The sequence below is a fragment of the Ciconia boyciana genome, chromosome 19 (assembly GCF_034638445.1).
Source record: "Ciconia boyciana chromosome 19, ASM3463844v1, whole genome shotgun sequence".
Classification (NCBI taxonomy): domain Eukaryota; kingdom Metazoa; phylum Chordata; class Aves; order Ciconiiformes; family Ciconiidae; genus Ciconia; species Ciconia boyciana.
Window position 1 is genome coordinate 2,145,948 of NC_132952.1, and position 19,506 is coordinate 2,165,453.

Sequence of the window (19,506 nt, forward strand, 5' to 3'; positions counted from 1 at the left end):
CAGATTTTTAGACCAATATTAACCTTAGGACAGCTTTGGTTTTCGAGTAAGGCCAAGGCAGAAAACGATCACTCTAGCAAGACAGGATTTAGTCTTACCAACTCCTCAGCTTCTACACACTTCAAAGTCTTTGTAAAGAATTGTTAACCAAGAGGAATGAGAGAGGGAAAGAAGGATTTCTCAGGTTTTCATGAATTAGTGAATTGAAACCTCTGCTCCAACACTTCTCTCAACTCTGCTCCAACACTGCTGCAACACAAGGCAGACAACTAAACTTCACTCACATTTGTGACATTTTCCAGCATGTAACTCCTGACCCCAAAGAACAGAAGCTGAGACTCACGGTTAAGAGGTGCCGGCCTTGTTTGAAGTCCTTGATTCCAGTCAGTCTGTTGAGCATGCACTCCAAGCCTCCACACTGGGCCATGACACCTGCCATCTTGTAAACTTCTTCCTCATCCTCCTCTTCATCTACAGGACAGACAAAGATTGTGAAGAGAGGAAGCAGCCACAATATGGCAAGCTCATGCAGTGCCCTGTCATGCAGGGACAAAACAGTGAAGCAAAATGGAAAGTACAGGAGGACACATTTACCAGCAGTTCAAGTCACTTTGACTGTATCAAATTTGAAAAGAATTATGAGCAGGAATATGAAGAAGGGCCAGGCAGAACGGTCCTGTGCCATGCAAGCGTTCACGTTTAAAGTATAGACTTAAAACGCTGTTAAAATCCTCCTCCACTCTACGTGAAGCAGGTAAATGTAGCAAAAGCAATGTCAATCAACTTTAAGCTCACTGCTGAGGATAATAGTGTCATTGCTCTGCAGCGAACCTCAGATTTCAAATCTAATCCCAGCTTTCAGGAGACAAGTGCATTACCAGTAGTGGAGTCGAGAGACTCGATGAATTCCTCAGTTGCATCTCCCAGTAACCCTCGCATTCGGTAAATGATCCTCATCGGCTCTCCCTGCAAGAGAGGAGAGCATTATATTAACTATACCTCTGTGGACACTTATATACAAGTCTGGTTCTCATTACACTGCGTAACAGACACTCCAGCCTCAGTTCTCCTTTGTGCTGTTTTGACTATGGATGGTAACACAGAGAAATCTTTCACTCCCTCGTTCTCCCCTTACTGAGATGAATTAAAAACAACAGTAAAGCCACCACCTGCAAAAACATCAATAACTCATCTATTGGTCTGTCCACCTTTTCCTAGCATTGCCAATTAGATGGACAGGCTGGTAGTAAACAGTCCCTTCCTCCTTATACCTTCTCCAACAGTTTCCTTTAGCACCAGTGAAAGATCTAGCCAAGCAAAACGTGTTCATCTACAGCGAAACGCCTGCTTTCCACAGCAACCTTTCCCTCCAAGGGTACTGCACAGCAACACCTGGGAAATACAGGGATCAGGCACAGCCCAGTAAATGAAGCAGGAGAAGCTAATTGGATGAGTGCTTTCAAATAGATAAAATCTGCAGTGATGGAAAATGGAAGAGGAGGAGTAAAAGGCAATTTAATGAGCTTTCAGTAAGACAGTATATTACTAAAATGATACAGCCAAACCCACTGAAGCACAAGCTGTGCTTTTAACCTGGGAAAGGGCTAGTTTTCCAAATGCATTTTCAGCTGGAAATACTGACAGCATATCACTAAACTTTCCATTTTAATCCATAGGTCTGAATAAAAAGCAGAAAAGAAAAATCCCAGATTTGGGAGCAGGAGACCTTGCGAGAGAAAACCTGTCAGAGAGCGCACTAAGCCTAATGTGGAATAAGCAGTGCTTAATGTCACAGCAAATACATAAGCACAGGGAAAGCCCCGGGGGGAAGATCTGCTCAAAGGCCACGCTAGAGACCAGCAATTAACACCACAGGAGCCCTGGTAAAATGGCAGATGAACAAAAAAAGCCAGTGAGAGACAAGGGAAACAAAAAGGGGCCTGAGGTTGCGTTCTTGTGTGCCTGTCTATTTCCTAGGGAACGTGAGCTGCAGCTCCAGAAGTGCTTTGCAGAGGTGCACACAAAGGAAGACAGATGAAAGCTGTTCATCGACAGTAACACTGAGCAAACTCTGCCTTTCACCATCAGCCCTGCATCCTGGGAGAGCCGCACATCGGCTACAGCTCGGCATCTCACAGGAACGGCACCTCGCTGCTCCGAGCGGGCAGGCAGGCTGGGGCAGCGCGTGCGATGATCTCCCTCACTAACTTGATTAGAGTTCAAATTAGACTTCACAGATTAGGACCAGCACTGCACTTCCCTATCCCAGTTGGTGCCTTGCTAAAAAAATTATCACTGTCACCTAGCTTTGGGCTTGATTTTGCAGTACAGAAGGCTTTTTTTACTTAAATAAAGCTTGACGAGAACCATTCTCCGTATCACAATTCACTGAAAACAGGCATTTTGTTTGAATTCTTCCCCACAAGCATAGCAAACAAGTGGTTTCAGGAAACCAAGGTTTCAGTCAAAGGTGACTGCAACCCAAGAGTAAACAAGGAATGAACAAGAAAGGTTGGGCAAATCAGTCTTCTTTTATGATCTCAAGTGCTACTAGCAGTGCCTCTAAAGAACATATTCGTAATGGGCAAGATGTAGTCTGATGGATTCCTTCTCAGTGGGAGGTTATTTTAGTATTAAGAATACCAAAATAAGAAAATTTTGGTATTCTTATTCCTAAGAAAAGGAAGGGAAGAGCTTGTTCTGGACCACATCCACCTCTGGAACAAGCTTACTGTGACATGGTGGACTAGTCCCTTATGACTGTTGGGTCCATTTCTTCATCTGAAAAACAGGCAATACCCACTATTAAGAGCAAACTGGGAGGATGAAATCTGTCAAGTTCTTGAGATCCCTACACAAGCACAAGAGCAGAAATGCAAAGTAATATGGAGAAATGTTGGATGCTCTCTCTGCTTAAATAACTTGGGTTCATCTCTGAAGCGCAGAGTGATGGAGCAATCTGGTGTCTCTGTCTGTACACACGCATTAAACTGTCACGTGCAGATGGAGTGTGAAATGCGCTTTGAAAGGCGGTGACACAAAGTTCAGCTGTTTCCCCAAAGGAATGTAAGAAAGTTTGTTACTCAAGAAGACAGTTCACATATCTGATACGCTACACAGCTAAGTTCCATACACTCACCTGGGTCAGCATTATGTGCTTTTAAATCATTTATTGTGCAGAATTGAGTAACAGTCTATCCTAAAAGAGCACAAAAAGGTGCTGACCAATTATACCCAAGAAATTATAGGCCAGAAAATAAATCCTGATTCGTGTGATTTTTATTTTTTTCCTCTCATTTTTTTGATAATATCAAGGACAGGTGCTTTGTGCTGTTAACATATATAAAGATAACACATACCTCATTAGTGGGACACCACACCTTCTTGTAGACCTCAGCCACAGGCAGATCCAAACTGATGATCTTGTTGTTCACCAAAAGCTGCAAGGGAGAAAAAAAGTCAAGAACTAGCTCACATTGCATCACCATTCTAGCAATCATCAGCTGCCTAGAAACGGCATCCCCACACATCCCTGCAAGAAACCCACACTTGTGCATTCTCACCTCCATTCCACTGTCATCCTCCAGCAGAGCTACCAGGTCACAGTCCTGACAGATTTTGTTCTTGATGTCCCTCATGAGTGGCCCAATGCCAGGCTCATTACTGCTGTAGGGATTTCCTGGCATTCTGCCCTGTAAGAAGTCTTCCTGCTGGGGATCTTTCTCCAGAGTTACAAAGAACTCGGTCACTTCATTCTCTTCCTAAAGAACAGCAGCAGAGGTGGAGTGAGTAAGTTTTCCCCTAACCACGCTCCCATTCCTGCATTTTTATGGTAGCAAGTGATAGGATGTCCCTAAACCTTCAGTCCTGTCGTCACTGGTGCATCCTGCCGTACCTTGCCACACATGTGGCGTGTAGAGGATGCCTTGTATCATTTAGTAAGCAAATTCCTCAGCGTGAAACAATACTACTGGTTCTGCTTTCTTGCACAGAGCATGCCACAGCAGGGAACCTGAATACTAGCACCCCAAACTGGGATACCATATTACTACAGCTCTACACTGGCTATTAAATCATTATTGTAGACACTATTACAGTTTTTTTGCCGAAATGCGAGAAACTGTATCTATTTAAGAAGTCTAACTTTATAAGCAATGCTACAGCCATCTCTATACTTACAGGATAGATAATACTGCATAGTCTCTCAAAGATGAAGACTGGAGTCCTGTAGTCATCAAGGCTGTAACGTTTTGCAGTCTCTATACACACTGCCATAAATGCTTTGGTTTCAGATTCTGTGCCTGCCAAGAAATGGAAGTATTAAAAAAGACACAGGAGTCAATTTTACAGGTTCCATTTTAACTCAGAATACACAGTAAATCTGTCTGCAATAAGCACCACACTTTGGTGCCCTCTTCTTTTGCATATCCCCTACTTAAAAGATGAAAGGCTATTTATTGGTATGTTTACTAGGAGAACTCTTTGCATGCTTGGGCTGCAGTAAAGCAATCCCATAACAAGGAGGAGGTTTAAATTCCTGGAACATAAGAGACAACTCCAGGAATGTTATTTACCTTTTCTGTGCCAAAAGGAAATACCGGAAGGTCCAAGCCATAAAAACCCCCTTCACTACAGTAGTCTTTTGGAAAGAAGTTCTTTGTGAGGCTGTAACTATCTGCTTTTTCATCTTGGTTGACCCAGACTCTGGATTTAAGGAACCAAGGTGGTTTTACCTGTTGTCATATCTTCCAGCATCTCCAGCAGCATGTCCTGGGTTTCATCGATCAGCTTTGTTCTCTGTACCACTAGCTTCCTCAAACACAGGTAACCATTCAGGACTGTACCCACCAGGCGGCTTTTGAAGTGCCGTTTGATGGACTCCACTTCCACAAAGGAAGACAGAAGACCTGTAAAGCAATGAGATATTCAGGAATTGGGAGAGAGAGTTTGATTTCTTAGCTCTAAATTTAACGTGGCCAGCAAATAGGGCACAATATCATAAAAGCGGCACAATATCATAAAAGCAGCACAATGAAATGGCTTGTTACAACTCCCATTGTCAGTCTGTGGTTTAAAGCTCACTTCTATGAACTGAATGGTTGCAGGCAAAACTCCTGGCCTGCAAGAGCCGCCTTATAATTTATACCATATGGGACCATGGTGAGGGAATGAGGAAAGGGTATAAGGAGCTTTCTAAGTGCTTGATACAAAATTCTGCACTTTTGGACTTCTTTCTGTCGCAAGATATTTCAAAAGCAGGTGACTGCTCCCCTTCTAATATTTAAGCTAGCTCTGATGATGTGACAGCAAGTGTGGTACGTGACTTGTCAGTTATATCACCAAATTGGCCACTCCTATAAGTAAAGAATGAGTGAACACTTGGATTCTTTCCCATGACATATTTATCAACTATGCTTTTTCTTGCAAGAAGCCAGGCTTTATGAATTAGTCCACTAATTTTTGAAGAACATGGAAGAGGATACAAAAAAGAATGACCTAGCTAATGATGTATTTCCATTTCCAACAAGTTTTTGAAAAAAGCATGCCCTAGAAGATTCAAAAAAGAAAAGCTACCATAGAATAAGTAGGTAGGAAATAACAGGTAGGAATACATCAGCAGTGTTTGCAATGGTCCTGGGAATTATACCGTACAATAAATGTAATTAAGAAATGGAGAAGAAAAGTGATGTGACGAAGTTCTCTCATGATACATTACCACAGTTCAGGTAACTAAAAACTAAAACTGACCACAAAAAAAGATGGAAAAATCTACTTAGGGATTAAGTGCTAAATTGATGGCAAAAATCCAATGCTGACAAATATAAAACGCTGAATCACATCTCTTTGACATTCTGGTACATGCTGTTACAGAACAATGATCTCCCCATCTCTAATCCTACTACAGCGCTTGTGTTGATGCCACCAAATACCTGTGAGACTCTTCAAGGCATATCCCTGCTGCAAATCAGTGCTGAGTGTTGCTTCCTCCAAGGCAAGTAAACGAGCTATTTCCTGGAAATAATTAACAAGCCCATTAGGACAAGAAACTGCAATGCCAATGATGACTAGCTGGTGAGCGTCTAACACGCAGTGCAAAGGAACACAGCACAGAAACAGAGCCAGCCACAGAGAAACCAGAACTGCAATGCAGCAGCGGGGAGAGAAGAGGGAGAGGAGAGAAAAACTACCCCAATCATTCTCCTCATTTTCTCCCTATACCTACCTATTACCACTGCTTTGCTCTAGTGGCCCTCCATGATGGACTCAAGGCCACCATTAATACGGAGAGTGTCATCTGCCTCTTTGGAGTGCACCAGGGATCACCACAGCAAACTCCTGAGACCTCACACTCTGAAAACTGCAACCTAAACGTGGTGCTTCTCCAACAGGCTGTAATTCACACTCAAAGAATGGTAGCACACCTAATCCTCCCTTGTCATTAAGGGCTTGTCGGAGTCCAGTCTGGCAGCTAAGACAGCTTCCAACTTGGACCTGGTGCCAAGGCAGTGTAGCAATATTTATACCCCTTAGCATAGCTGCCCCCAGAGCAGTTAATTAATGTGTACCAGCCAGTTTGTGCTGACGAATGCTACAGCTGGGGCTAAAACCACTGTAGCTCTTTCTGTTCAGAGATGACAGCGCACAAGTGCGAACTTCATAAACCTGCCAAGGGTCAGCAACAGGGCACTGAACAAAGAGATGAAGATTTCAAAGCAAAAAAGCCAAACCAACTGGTCAGGGACAAGCTTTCTGTTGCTACCTAGTTCCTCCATACAAGTCCATACCTTAGTGATGAGGCTGCCAACATAGGGCAGAACCCCCCTGGCTGCCAGGTAGACCTTCCAGTGGGCCGGCTTGATGAGTTTCTGATACAGTGCCAGGTACTCGGCAGCACACTCGCCAGCAATGCTCAGCTCATCCAGGTAGCTAGTAAAGAGAAACACAAGCTGACAATCACTTCACAGTAACAAGAGGTATTCACAGCTTAAGGACACCACGGAAAGAAAGAAAAAAACTCCAGAAATCTATCCTCCCTGTTATCCTCCTAGCTAACAGCATAACTGATACTCGTTACTCAGTGGCTAAAGTGGTATTTTGCCCCCCAAAAAAAGAGTTCCCCAACTGTGCTACTAGCGTCAATTGGGGTAAGTTTTGTCACAGGAGTTCACCCTATTATTTCGCTGTCTAAGAGGCAGGGGAAATGCTGTCCCCACAGCTGAACACCATCTGCTTACTTCTGGAAGAAGCACAGAACTGCACTATTGCCAGACAGCAAAAAAAAAAAGGTCTTCCTAGAACTATACCATCACAGCTAATTAAATTTTAGAATCCAGCCCAAAAAGACCTGTGAACCAGAGGTATACAAGGGAAAGGTGTGAGAAAAGTTGGAAGAAGGGAGAGATTCTCACGGAAATTAAAGAAAAATAATCCTGGAGCTGTCAAGAGTGGCAGCACAGAAATTCTGGCAGCACAGAAATACCTTGTCAGGAGATCAAGGACCTGCTGTTTGCGGCTGGGGATGGTAGCCAGAGCTTCCACAATAGTACACGCAGCCTGCCTTGCAGCTTGAGTGGCAGGAGTAAACAGCACCTAAAGTAAGAGCATTAAAAGATGGTATCACTTGATGTGCACAGATGAACTAGTGATATCTTACAAAAAGGCACAGCACACATTAGGACAGTTTGGTGACCTGGTGGCAGCATTCTCTTGTTCTTCCAAACACTTGATTCTGCGAGAATGCCTACTTTGCTCACCACCAAAATGTTTAAACAATGCACTGCGTAGGTCACATACTAAACCACATAGACAAGAAGAAAAACTTTTGCCCAGGACCTCTGAAAATTCAGTAGTCAAAACACAGCTAAGTAGACAGGTACAAGCACTGTGGCAATGAAAGGTTCAGAGTTCAAGAACATGCAGACTGCTGGATGTTTAGAGGTAGTGTTTTTAAGGGAACAAAGCTGCAAACCTGACTTGGAATTAGATGCAGTCAGTTACAGTCTCCCCAAATATCACCGCTTATATCATCTGCAAAGCGCATAAAATGCGGCAAACTACCAATAATCTCTGACTGTTAACTCTGCCCAGTGCGTCCCACTGGAGTTTTCACCCATGTTTACCTGTCGCAGCCAATTGTTGTGTCCCAGCTTGAGATCCAGAGGGCAAGTTCTCTTCCCACGGCGACTCATGAACTGTTTCCATTTCCAGACATATTTTTCTGACAAGTAGAGCTGGTGAAGCTCAGCTTTGCTGGGAGATTTCCCATTGGCATCTATACCTGCAATATTGGACACAGCTCAAGAGAACTGTCAGCAGCTATTAACTGCAAACTGCCATTGTATTTTTTTCTTCATACTGGAACACTCCAAACTCCAGCTGAGAAGCTGAGTAGCTTCTCATTTCTTTCTGTTGCCATTTCCACATCTGCGTGGAGCTACGTTCACTTCCAAGCCAGATGCAATTCCCATAGCCTCTCAGGGAATTCAATCAGCTTTTCAGTTGGCTGGTATCATTTTAAATAAGCAACAAGTTTATTTTTTTTTACATTCCCCTGATTATCTTCAGGCACAGTGCATTTTCTGCTCAAGGTTTGAGCAACACAGCCTAGAAAAATCAGTGCTACAATCTCTAAGGACTACACAGCTAAGTGTGAAGATGGTATCAGATGTCATCGGACAGAAGCCAACACAACTCTACAGAAGTACATTCGTTATTAAACCTGGAGGGACATACATGTTCCTTCACAAAATTGCACAAAGTTAAAAGCACAGGACTACCTCTGGCAGGGAGGCACTTTTTCCAAGCTTCATACGATGCTTTGGGGTCCCTCTTGAGCCACAGCTGAGCTTGTGCATGGATTTCATTGCTGTAAGGCTTCACAGTGGTGAGAGCATCCACAGGCACATCCTAATAAACAAAAAAGCTCTATGATTCTTCAGAAAGCCACAGCAACTCCTGCAGGTGGATCACTGGTTGTGTCTGCTCCATGAATAGGTAAATGCAGCTCTTGGACAACAGCAGGGTATACAGTTTGTGTTAATGATGAACTAAGAGAGATGCCTCATTCCAGTTACTACTGAAATATCAGTAAACCCATCCTTTGACATCTATCTGTGATTATCAGATAGCTAGATCAAAGCAGAAACATACCTTCTCTCTTGCAAATGTTATCCTGAATTACAATCAAGGAGCAGCCACAATCAATATCATTTTTATCAGAATTGTAGCTCTGTATTTAAAAATCTGAGTCAAAGGTACTTGATTCTACCATATTTAGGTACTTGATTCTACAAAGCTGTTGAAAGCACCAAAAGCCTGCCCAAAATAACCAAGCTGTAGCTTTGAAGTAGCTCTTTCCCCATGCCTCAAATCTGAGCAGAAAGAAGCAGAGCCCTGTTTTGAACAGTAGTGGTCAAAGCCACCAAAGAACAGTAAAAAATGGATAGCAGTTACCTGTAATTTTGCAGTCTGCAAAGACAAGAGTCACAGGACTTGCGCTTCCCTAGTAACCGTGACCAGGAAGAGCAAGCCTTGGCTTCCTCACAAAGTTATTAATCACTGAGATCAGTGTGCCAGACTTTAATCAGCAATTTTTCAGATGCTTTGCTCAGCATTTGTCTAAGGCAGTACCTTATTTTTCTTGCTGGTTGGAGCAGGTGGCTTGATCAGCTTTTGAAGAATGCGCAGGCACATGAGGGTGATGTTTTCAACAACCACTGGAGTCTTAATGTTCACTGCCATCAGAAAGAGGCTGAGAGCTGAAAGACAGACATAAATTTTCATTCCACTAGAAGATCTTCAGATAGGACACCTCCACAGCTCTATACAGCACATTAAATGTGCTTAGAGTTAGGTAAGACCTCATATCCTCAAGCAAAACTATCACATTGTCATGCAGCCATTGATGGAAGACAATTATTTTCTATTACAGCAAGAGAGTCTTGCCATCCTTCCCTTTACAGCTCCATCTTTCTACTTCTCAGCACTCCTGTTTCAAGAAACGCACTACCCCAAGACAAAGCTATCTGGTGCCAACTCCATTTTAACCCTAATGACAAGCTATCTGAGTTGGCATAAGTTCCCTTACTTAAAATCTTACTACAGTGCATGGACCTGGGCATAGCATTTTAAAATAAAGCTTTCACACTAGTCGTTTGAACTCACCACAACGTAGTCGGAGCTCCCAGCAGCTGTCTTCCTTTGAGATGGAATCTGTTAGCAGCAACATTTCATACTGGAGGCTGCTAGCCTGTAACACAGACATGTTCAAAGGCTTAAGAAGTCTGGGTGACGCAGCAGTCCTTTTCACCTTCTGATATTTAAAAAACACAGGTGCAAAACACATCGATCTAAGTAAATTTAATCCCATGCTCATTTGGGATGACTGACAACCTATTTGAGAGCTGCAAGCAACAGCTGAGACAGGCAGAACTGCCTGAGGAAACTTAGGCATATACCTAAGCACATAATTTTGTGCTTTATGCTAACATTTATCTTAATTCCTATCAAGACACCTTCTGTATTACAAAGAGACCATGATAATAGAGAAGATGCAATGATTAGAATACACCAGCAGTTTCAGAGGGGCAGAAAAAAGAAAGAGGAAAAGACTGGAGTCTCTCACCAAGTCTGGATTTGCCCAGTGTCCCTTCAGAGCTGCAGAAACCTTCCCAATGATTAAGTCATTCATTTGTTGTGTGGCCTCTGGATTGTCCCTAATTCCAGAAGGAAAAAAGAGAACACCGTTATGCCGTGCTTGTACTAAATACCAAAAGCTCCTGGGATTTCAGTTTAGTTGATAACAAACGTACAAGCCGTTACAGTCTACAGTTTGCTGATGTAAGACGGCTCCCCTATAAAGCTACTCCTTCCTGATCGTGCGCTTACAAGCGTGCGGCATTCCAGAGTTCACTGGAAGTCAGAGGGCTGCAAACACTGAATCAGACCTAACCTGGTCAGAAGGCACATGAGCTGACGGACCTCCTCCCGCATAGTGGCTGCGCCCCGGCGCAAGTTGTAGTCAAAGAGCTCTCGGATAAGGCCCTGGGACACAAGGATATGCCTGATGGCAGAGTTGGTCGCCAAAGCCCGGAGCAACGTTATGCAGTGTTCAGTGACGGCTGAGGCACAGCCATAGCATTTAGTTGATGACGTGTGGCCACAGCCTAAAACAGACAAGGCACGATACTGGCTGGCAGTAAATGTGGGTTGGACAGTGGTTCGCGAGGACTTCGTTGCTGCCTCTCTCTGTTGAAGATCATATTCCAGGAGCTCCTTTCGAGAGGCAAACACTTTCTGGAAACACAGAAAAGGAGAAATTAAAGTTGTGGAATTGTCAGGCAGCACATAATTGCTAATCCCATTCACAGGTTACTTTCACTGTATATTTTGTGGAGAAACATTTTTAATCAAGTATCTCAAAACCTGAAATCCTTCATATCAATGGCAGACTTAGGAAACTCATTAGAAATATCAGCCTAACTCCCAGTTATCTGCCCTGTTTAAAGGCTTGTTGTCTACATTACATGCATTGTAACACTGGAAATATGACAAATCCATAGTATTAAATGGTAAACAGAGCTTTTAGAAATTATTATTTTGTTATTTCCCTGAAAATGTGCAGCTGATGACCTGTTGTTAACAACATCGTTAAATGCAGAATGGCAACGTCTTACTTTCTATTTCCGATATGCACTGTATCTGGTGACAGAAGAAAACACGTGACCCAAATTCAAATCAAAGCCCAGCATACCTGGATGATTTTAGAAAGTTCATCGAAAGAGTTCTTGCAGTCACCACAATACTCCTGGGCTAACTGGAGTATGTATCTATTCACACTAGCTGAGGTAGAACTTATTCCTCCACTACTACCAGATTCATCCTGGAACAGAGGGGTAAACAAAAAAGAATCATATATGGTGGCTACACACAAAAATAACAACTGCAGAACAGCATCTGAGGCAAAGACCTTTAGTTGCTCGTGGCAGTATAAAGGCCAGTGCCTCACCAACTTAGGGTTCTGTGCAGGATCCATATGTCCCTTGTTACCTGTGGCTTTTCAGGAGCTGCCTCATTCACTTTACATAGAAGGTTTTCCAGCTGTGGTCGGTGTCCCATTAGCTGGTGATACACTCTGTCAGCCTTGTCCAGGAGAGTGTTGATATTTGTTACTGCCTAAGAATAAAAAAGGAAAGGAAACTCGTATTTTATGCTCAGACTCAATTTTTAATTCTACAGAACTACAACCACCAACCTCCAAGTCTTCTGTCTCTTTTGCCTTTCTCTGGCAAAAAAAATAAATAAATGCTGTTCCTGCACCCTGTTTCTGCCACGAGTACCATTCTGCTGACACTACACTCAGCACACTTACCCTTTAGGGCAGGCCACATACTGCAATGGGTTCTTCATTCACTAGCAGGGCTCCTCAGATGGGATGGTAACACATAGAGCACAACCCAAATTCACCCCCTTGTACAGCGAGGCAAAGAGATGCAGTGCTAAATAGCTAGTTTATAAGTAAAGGACTGAATTATGTCTTTTGAAGAATTACTTATTTGGTGGAGCAAGACAGTAAATAAGGAATGCATTAGTCAGTGAGAAGCCTTGAAGGAGCACTGCTTTTCATGTTACTCCCAAGAGGGATGGACCTCTGATGTCCCTACACTGTTGACCTGGCCAAGAGATACAGCATTTCATTAATGACTCTGCTATTAGTCTCACCTTCTTGCGATCCTCTTCATTCTCTATGGGATCCACTGCACAGCAAGGCTTGGCATACAACATGAAGTCAAAGCGAGCATATTTACAGAACCCACAGGCATTGCAAAGGAAGGGATCTTTCTCGTCATAATTAATGGATCTGAAAGGCAAGGCAGAAAGGTCAAAGAATGCAGTTGAGCTTTATCAAGGTAACCGAGGCAATGAAGTAAGCTGCGAATGGACTCAGTAGGTAAAAGAGAAGGATGGCCCTTAAAATGTCTAACCTATCAAACTGTCTTGGGGAAGCCACAAGTGAAATACATGAGGTACATGAGAATCAAAACCTACAAATCAGGCAACAACAACAACAAAAATTCTTACAGAAGCGGTGCCACATTCTGGCCAGAAAAAACAGAAACAGACGTGGATTTGTTCACAACAATTCTACGTTAACTACAGTAATTGCCAGTAGAACGTCGGACTAAGGCACTGTGCCCTTTACGAGAACACAGATAAAAAGAAACCATTTTGTTTTCTAAGGTCTAGGCTTTCAATAGCTTTCACTCTTTACCCAGTTGCAGTGGGACTAGCTACAGCATACTTATTATCCCATTGCAGACTAGAGTAGCATGACACGAACTGATTTATAGCTCCCATAATTCAAGAAGGGATACGGAAACCTTTCAATATACCAGGAATCAGCTGATCTATGGAAAGAATCTGCTAAACACCTTGAATCCCATGAGGATTAGAGAGGAATATGGGACAACAATAAGGGGAGAAGAGATATCAGATAAGGAGACAAAACTCGCAGAAGAGAAGGATTTATAACACTGTAGTGAAAGCTTGAATAGCGCACAGTAAATTACGCCCTGAGCCTTGCTCTGAATGAGGAGAGTACAACAAAAGCTCTGAACAAACAAGCGAGCACTGTCCGTCCTGCACACTAAGTCAGGGATCCTGTGGAGAAACCCCCCTGCAATCGTGTAATTGAACTCCAGCCTCATGCCCTTGAACAGGCAGGCCAAAAATAACCTCCTCCTGGGAATTTTCTTTTTTAAACTTCTGAGGGCTTGATCTGAAACTTCTGCGTTTTTTCAGTATTGTCATATCAGGCTTCCTTTGTTAGCCTGTATTAACATTAAATCCCTGTAAGCCTGTTTTATACTTCTCGACTAATTTGATTGTGCCGTTGTATTAACCAGAATCATGTATTTAAATAGCAGAGTATTTTGTTGAACATCCAACACGGGCAACAGCACAAGGGCTCCATAAACCCCTGGCGCTGGTTCCGTAGGGAGGAACGAGGATGACGTACCTGCACTTGTGGCACTGGTACACGTTTTCGCCGCAGTTCCCACACACCCCCGGGTTGGCTGGGACGGACGCGCTACACCGGGGGCACTGCAGGGTCTCCGTGGAAGCCTGGTAATTCTCATAGAAATCTGCAAATTCAATCATCAGGTTTGAAGCCACAATGGGCAGCGGCAAATCAATCTTCACCTCCGTCTGGCCTGGGGTCAGCTGGACTTTCTTAGCTTTGTGCCAACGAGCCGGCCTGGGAAAAGGAAAGAAAGCGGCGTGGTTTTTCAGTGGGGAAGTACCCTCCCTGCCCACGTACGAAGAGAAGCCAAACGCAACCGTCTCGGCTCCAAATCTACTTTAAATGGGATGAATGGAGAGCAGTTCTAGGATTCGTTTCCTTAGCTTCTGTATTGACATGATATGTAGCCAGAAATACATTTTAAGCCTTTATCCTCTTCATAGAGAGAGACTGTTTAGGATTAAAGAGCTGTTGATGCCTCATGGAAAAACTTTAATTCTACAGACATTTTCTAGGGATTTTCACCTCCATTTTTTTATTAGTAAGGACATTTGCATGAAAACAGGATATTTATTTCTAAAGATCTCATCTGCTCCCACTGCTTATTCTCAACCTGAAGTCAGAATCCTCTCTTTGTGACATCATAATCCTCTCCACAGCAGCCACTTGTGATGTCACAGAGGATTAAGACTTCAAATAAGCAATAAACGGCAGGCACAGATTAATCCCTAAGCCAAAGAGATCTGATTCTGGTGAGAACATCTCAAGAAGTAAGAAGGGAAAGCATATAAGCAGAACTGGCTCCAGACTGAGCAATGTATTGAAAAGGAGCCATTTTTCGTGGGTAAAGCAGCAGCCAAGAGTTAGGCCATCCAACTTCTAATTTTAATTCTACTGTATGGCTTCAAGTAAGTAATGTTAATGCTTTTGGCATTTCTGGACATGCTGCAAGGTCCAAATCCCTTTCCGAGTGAAACTCTCCAGGAGGTGCTCTTGGTATCAATACTGGTTTCCACACAGTTAAGTTAGGTGCTTAAAACTGAGCCTGTACAAAGTTTGCATACACAAATTTTACGGGCATATTTCAAGCTCTAGGTGAAATCTGGATCTTTTCTTCAACAATTTATTGTAGGAGATTCAGAACAATCCCACCCAACGTGGGCTGACAGTGCTGAGTAATAGTCTAAAAAGGAACGTTAGCTAAAACAAGAAGCCAGGCACCTCAGCAGAAATCATAACGTCAAATTCAGAGACTTGCAGACAAAAACCACGAACAAACATACTTGTTTTTCAGCTCCACTATGGCTTGCACTGTCCTGTTGTTGTAATACAGGTTGATGGTTCGGACCATTTTGGTTCGTTTCAGGTCTCCTATCTTCACTGTCACTTTGCTGATGGTGTGGCTGCCAATTAGTTTCACCACTTGCTGGGTGGTAGTATACCGCGTGTCCACTTTAATGGAGGAAAGCTTGATGTACTGAGAAGACAAAAAAACAAGGACACGCTGCCTGTATGATTACATCCCAAAAAACTCCGAAACACAGCAAATCACGCTGCTATAAATGGCTGGGATCCCTACAACAGGGAAGGGTTTAAGAACAGCAGTTACTTACACAGAAGGGCACCTCTGGATTGTTGCAGACAAGGCAAGGATCGCTCTCCAGGTAATAGCCATCAAATTCCACCAGCCCAGACAGAGTGCTGGAATGAGAGGAAGAACACTGACATATGTAATTTGGCATTCACTGTGTTTTAAAAACAAGCCATTCAATCAGAATAGTTGTAGTTTACCTGTAGTCACCAGTCCCAGATTTAGTAACAGAAGCATTACAATATAAAGCACACTGAAAATTATTGTTTTTCACTATGTAGCACTTTAGTACAATTATTAACTGCCAAGCTATGACTAAGAAGACAATGCTTAATTCTGCAAGTCTATATGCTCCAATTGTTCCTAATATTTTGTAACATTTACTGAAAATGAAAGCAAAAAAGCTAAAGCCAAACTACTACTGATAGCGCATAGGATGTCACGTTTTTCAGATGGCAGAAAGGAATCTGCTATTCTCCCAAAGCCAGCTGCAGCCAGCATGCAATCTCAGTAGGGGTCCTTCCTCCACCACAATTTTATTAGAAGAACTGTGTATTCCCCTGTGGATCGCAGCTCATCTGCTGAAAAGCTTCTTTAGTGAAATGGATCAAAGTCAGAAGTAACTCACTTGTAAATGTTGGAGTTAGGGTGGTTGGTAAGAATGTGGTTTTGAGTCCGGAGGATCTCCACAGCCTTTTGGGAATATTCCTTCAACTGAAATACAATTAGGAAAATATTGTCTTCTCAACTTTTTTTTTTAATTGCTACAAAGACATAAAGATATCTCATCTTGTGGCGTCCTAGGTCCCCCAGAAGATGCACGCACTATACCCACAGGAATTTATGTGGTTAAATCATTACCCAGGAATGTAATAGATCCTAAAATTAGACCTTTACCACAATAACAATGCTATTTGTCAGCCAATCAGTGCAAATGCCTGCCAAGGTTCCTAAGGCATTCCCAGCTCTTTAAACACACATGCAAGTATCAGTGCGTCTAAATTATTTGTTCTCAAGCCCACTGGTCCCCTAAGAAATCCCACCACTTCCTTTGTTCCAGAGTCGCGGTTACAAAAGATTTCTAGGAGCTGAAATATCAAAAATCTAAAAATTAGAGCTAGCAGATAAATGTATTTTCCCACAAAGGCTTCCTGTGGGAAAGAAGTTTTCTTCTAAAAAAAAAAAAAAAAAACAAAAAAACCCTCCCCAAAACAATAAAACAAAAAATCCACACTACCCAATTTTTTAAGGACCCTGCCTTTTTTAACATTCAAATTTTGGGAACAAAAAAAACTTCCACTAAAAGCTCATTTGACAGAAAATCTGTCCCAGCTGTACCACAAACCAGCACTAACATAATTCATCGGAAGCAGCAGGACCTGGGATGCTGTACGTCCTTTACAGAATGACACCATACCTTTTTCTCAGTCTGCTGTGTTTTCAGAGAGAAGTATCCCAGGAGATCTACAAACTGGGCAGCCTTTCTTCCATAGGCTGGAAGTTCTGGCCAGATCGACCACATGAGATCCAACAGTAATTCTTGCTGAGACTTGTTAGAGTTCCTGTTGAATGGATTACATATCAATTAGGCTTGTAAAGATAGCTATATAGATCGCATAGCACGCAACCTTATTCAAAAGGAAAATACATGCTACAAGTCACCAGACTTGGAAACTATTATCTTGCTATACATCAGAGTTCACAGAGTTAAATCTCATCTCTTCTTGTCACCAGCAGTTTTCCTGCACTCTCTGAAATGAAAACAGCTGTCTTGCAACAACTGAATAGAGTCCTGAAGGAGTTCAGCACCATGAAGTGGGCCTTTCCCTACATAACTCCCACCTTTTAAACTGTATGAGTCTGCATCTGCCTCAGAAATTCACTCTCCCACAAATACCTAACTCCCGTAGATGTCAGGAGCCAGATTCTGCAGACAGAAATAAAATGCTTCTTGCAGATGATAACTCAAGTTGATCAGTAATGAATAAGTCACAACTTCTACCTCCAGCCCCAATAACTGCAAAATAGTGTGAGCAATTCAAGGGGATGCAATCATCTGCAAGCTTCAGCATCCTTCAGGACAGGCATTAACTCTTACACAAGGACAGAGCTCTCCATAACTGAGCTGAGACTGGCTAAGAAGAGCCAGGTCAGAGACTCCCTCCCAGCTCACCTGTAGATGTGGAGTGCAAGGCAGTGGGCCTGCCATCTCACAGAGGACGAGTTGGACTCCAGCAAGAAGCAACGCAGGAACTGAATGAGGGTCTCCTTATCAGCAAACTTGTTCAGCTGGTTCACCAGAGCTGTACACAGCTGATCTTCCTGACTGCCTGAACTCTCACCTAGGGGACACCGGATGGCACAAGAAAGACGTAAGAACGCAGATGAATGGAGTATCTCACAGGCAGGCCAGTTTCCTATTTTATAGATGATAGAGCAAGGATAATGGGGACAAATTACAGTGTTTCAGGCAACAAGCAAGTTTAGCGTTCCCTTCTTTTTCCAAAAATATAACCTAGTACTCCTGACTAAGACAGAAGAAAACTGCTGGAAAACTTAGCAGTAAGAACATGAGACATGTGCTACACATCCTGATAAAAAGAAAAGGATCAACCATGGGGCAGTGAAAAGACTCACAGAGAATCATCTGATAGAGAAAGCCAAAATGGTTCCTTGAAGAAAAGCCAAGAGAGAATTTATGCCCATGACTTTTATAGGAAAGCTTAATTACTTTCCCAGGACTTTGGATATCCATTAAGCAGCAGCCCTGGCTCCAACACAGCTTGCAAGTCAGACAGAGGAAACAAGTCTGAACATAACCACTGAAGAGCAGAGCTAACTGCATGTGCATCTCCAGTACTTGTTTTAATTCCCATGAGCATTTCAACCTCCTACAACCCAGGACAGCCAAGTTAGGTGGCAGCTACTTGGTCACTGGAACAAGCAATTTACACTCGGTAACTTAAAGTCCACTCAAGTTAATAAATACTCACAGTGTGTTTGGGATATACTCAGCACTTAATTTCAGTGCCAACTCTTAGGGCATACTGCTTCATCTTTGCCTCTCTCCCATCTACATACGGTAAAACTGCTCTTCTCTCCTAATTATTGCTGAAGTCTGCAAGTGCCCCTGCCACGATCCATGACCCTTTCACAACAGTGGTATTTGAAACAACGAGAAGCAAGCAGTTCTCTCTAAATAGAAATAAGAAAGGCTGAGAGGAGCACACTTCATCCCTAAAACCACCACAGAACAGGGCACAGCTGCAGCTCACCCTCTCGCTCCTTTTCCTTTTCTTCTTTCTTGCTCTTTTTAGTGGAGGATTTGCTCTGTGTTGCTGGCTGTCCAGAACCCGAAGCTGCAGGAGCAGAGGTGGAAGAGGTGCTCGATGATCCAGAGGATGAAGCCACAGACAGCACTTTACTGCCACACAGAGCACAAGACAGCAGCTGCAGGAGAACTGGCGACACTCCTTCATCTACCAGGAAGCTGACTTGAAGCAGGAAATAGAGAACCGCTGCCGAGAGAAGAAGAAAATCTTTGAAGTCTGAATTAAAAAAAGGCAAGCAAAAAAACCCCAGCCCAAAACAAAAAACCCTTTGAACGTTACAAGGACCCACAACCTCGTAGAACCTTCCTATTCCTACACTATAGAAGCACAACAACTGGATACACCAAGCTGAAGTGTTTCATCCCAAACTACACACTGGAACAAGAGCAGTGCAAGCAAGAGAACACAGATCTCCTATTCCTGTTCTTGTAAGTTATCTGTTACACCATATTGTGGTCTTTAGCTAAGGAACAGATGCAATTAGAGCACTGTGATAATTAGTACTGGAAACAGTTCAGTCCTACTCAAAACTCTCAGCTGTGTCCCCCCTTCTTCTCTGC

At 43.0% G+C, this 19,506-nt stretch overlaps 1 protein-coding gene across 4 annotated transcripts in view; it reads right to left on the bottom strand.

Moving 5' to 3' along the window:
* Window positions 1–19,506, bottom strand: part of UBR4 (ubiquitin protein ligase E3 component n-recognin 4) — a 78,634-nt gene that overhangs the window by 13,261 nt on the left and 45,867 nt on the right. For all 4 annotated transcript variants that reach the window (XR_012045849.1, XM_072884270.1, XM_072884269.1 and 1 more), the window contains exons 68-92: window positions 18,890–19,132; window positions 17,788–17,956; window positions 17,032–17,176; window positions 16,243–16,328; window positions 15,637–15,724; window positions 15,307–15,500; window positions 14,018–14,257; window positions 12,721–12,859; window positions 12,049–12,174; window positions 11,753–11,881; window positions 10,952–11,295; window positions 10,625–10,715; window positions 10,165–10,249; window positions 9,631–9,758; window positions 8,778–8,907; window positions 8,121–8,278; window positions 7,481–7,590; window positions 6,786–6,927; window positions 5,931–6,012; window positions 4,734–4,907; window positions 4,180–4,301; window positions 3,564–3,761; window positions 3,360–3,440; window positions 879–966; window positions 344–471 (exon numbers count right to left, since the gene is read on the bottom strand). Coding sequence is in view for 3 of the 4 variants with exons in the window: in XM_072884270.1 (XP_072740371.1) it covers window positions 344–471; window positions 879–966; window positions 3,360–3,440; window positions 3,564–3,761; window positions 4,180–4,301; window positions 4,734–4,907; window positions 5,931–6,012; window positions 6,786–6,927; window positions 7,481–7,590; window positions 8,121–8,278; window positions 8,778–8,907; window positions 9,631–9,758; window positions 10,165–10,249; window positions 10,625–10,715; window positions 10,952–11,295; window positions 11,753–11,881; window positions 12,049–12,174; window positions 12,721–12,859; window positions 14,018–14,257; window positions 15,307–15,500; window positions 15,637–15,724; window positions 16,243–16,328; window positions 17,032–17,176; window positions 17,788–17,956; window positions 18,890–19,132 (3,620 nt within the window). In the remaining variant the exon portion in view is untranslated. The remainder of the gene's footprint in view (window positions 1–343; window positions 472–878; window positions 967–3,359; window positions 3,441–3,563; window positions 3,762–4,179; window positions 4,302–4,733; window positions 4,908–5,930; window positions 6,013–6,785; window positions 6,928–7,480; window positions 7,591–8,120; window positions 8,279–8,777; window positions 8,908–9,630; window positions 9,759–10,164; window positions 10,250–10,624; window positions 10,716–10,951; window positions 11,296–11,752; window positions 11,882–12,048; window positions 12,175–12,720; window positions 12,860–14,017; window positions 14,258–15,306; window positions 15,501–15,636; window positions 15,725–16,242; window positions 16,329–17,031; window positions 17,177–17,787; window positions 17,957–18,889; window positions 19,133–19,506) is intronic.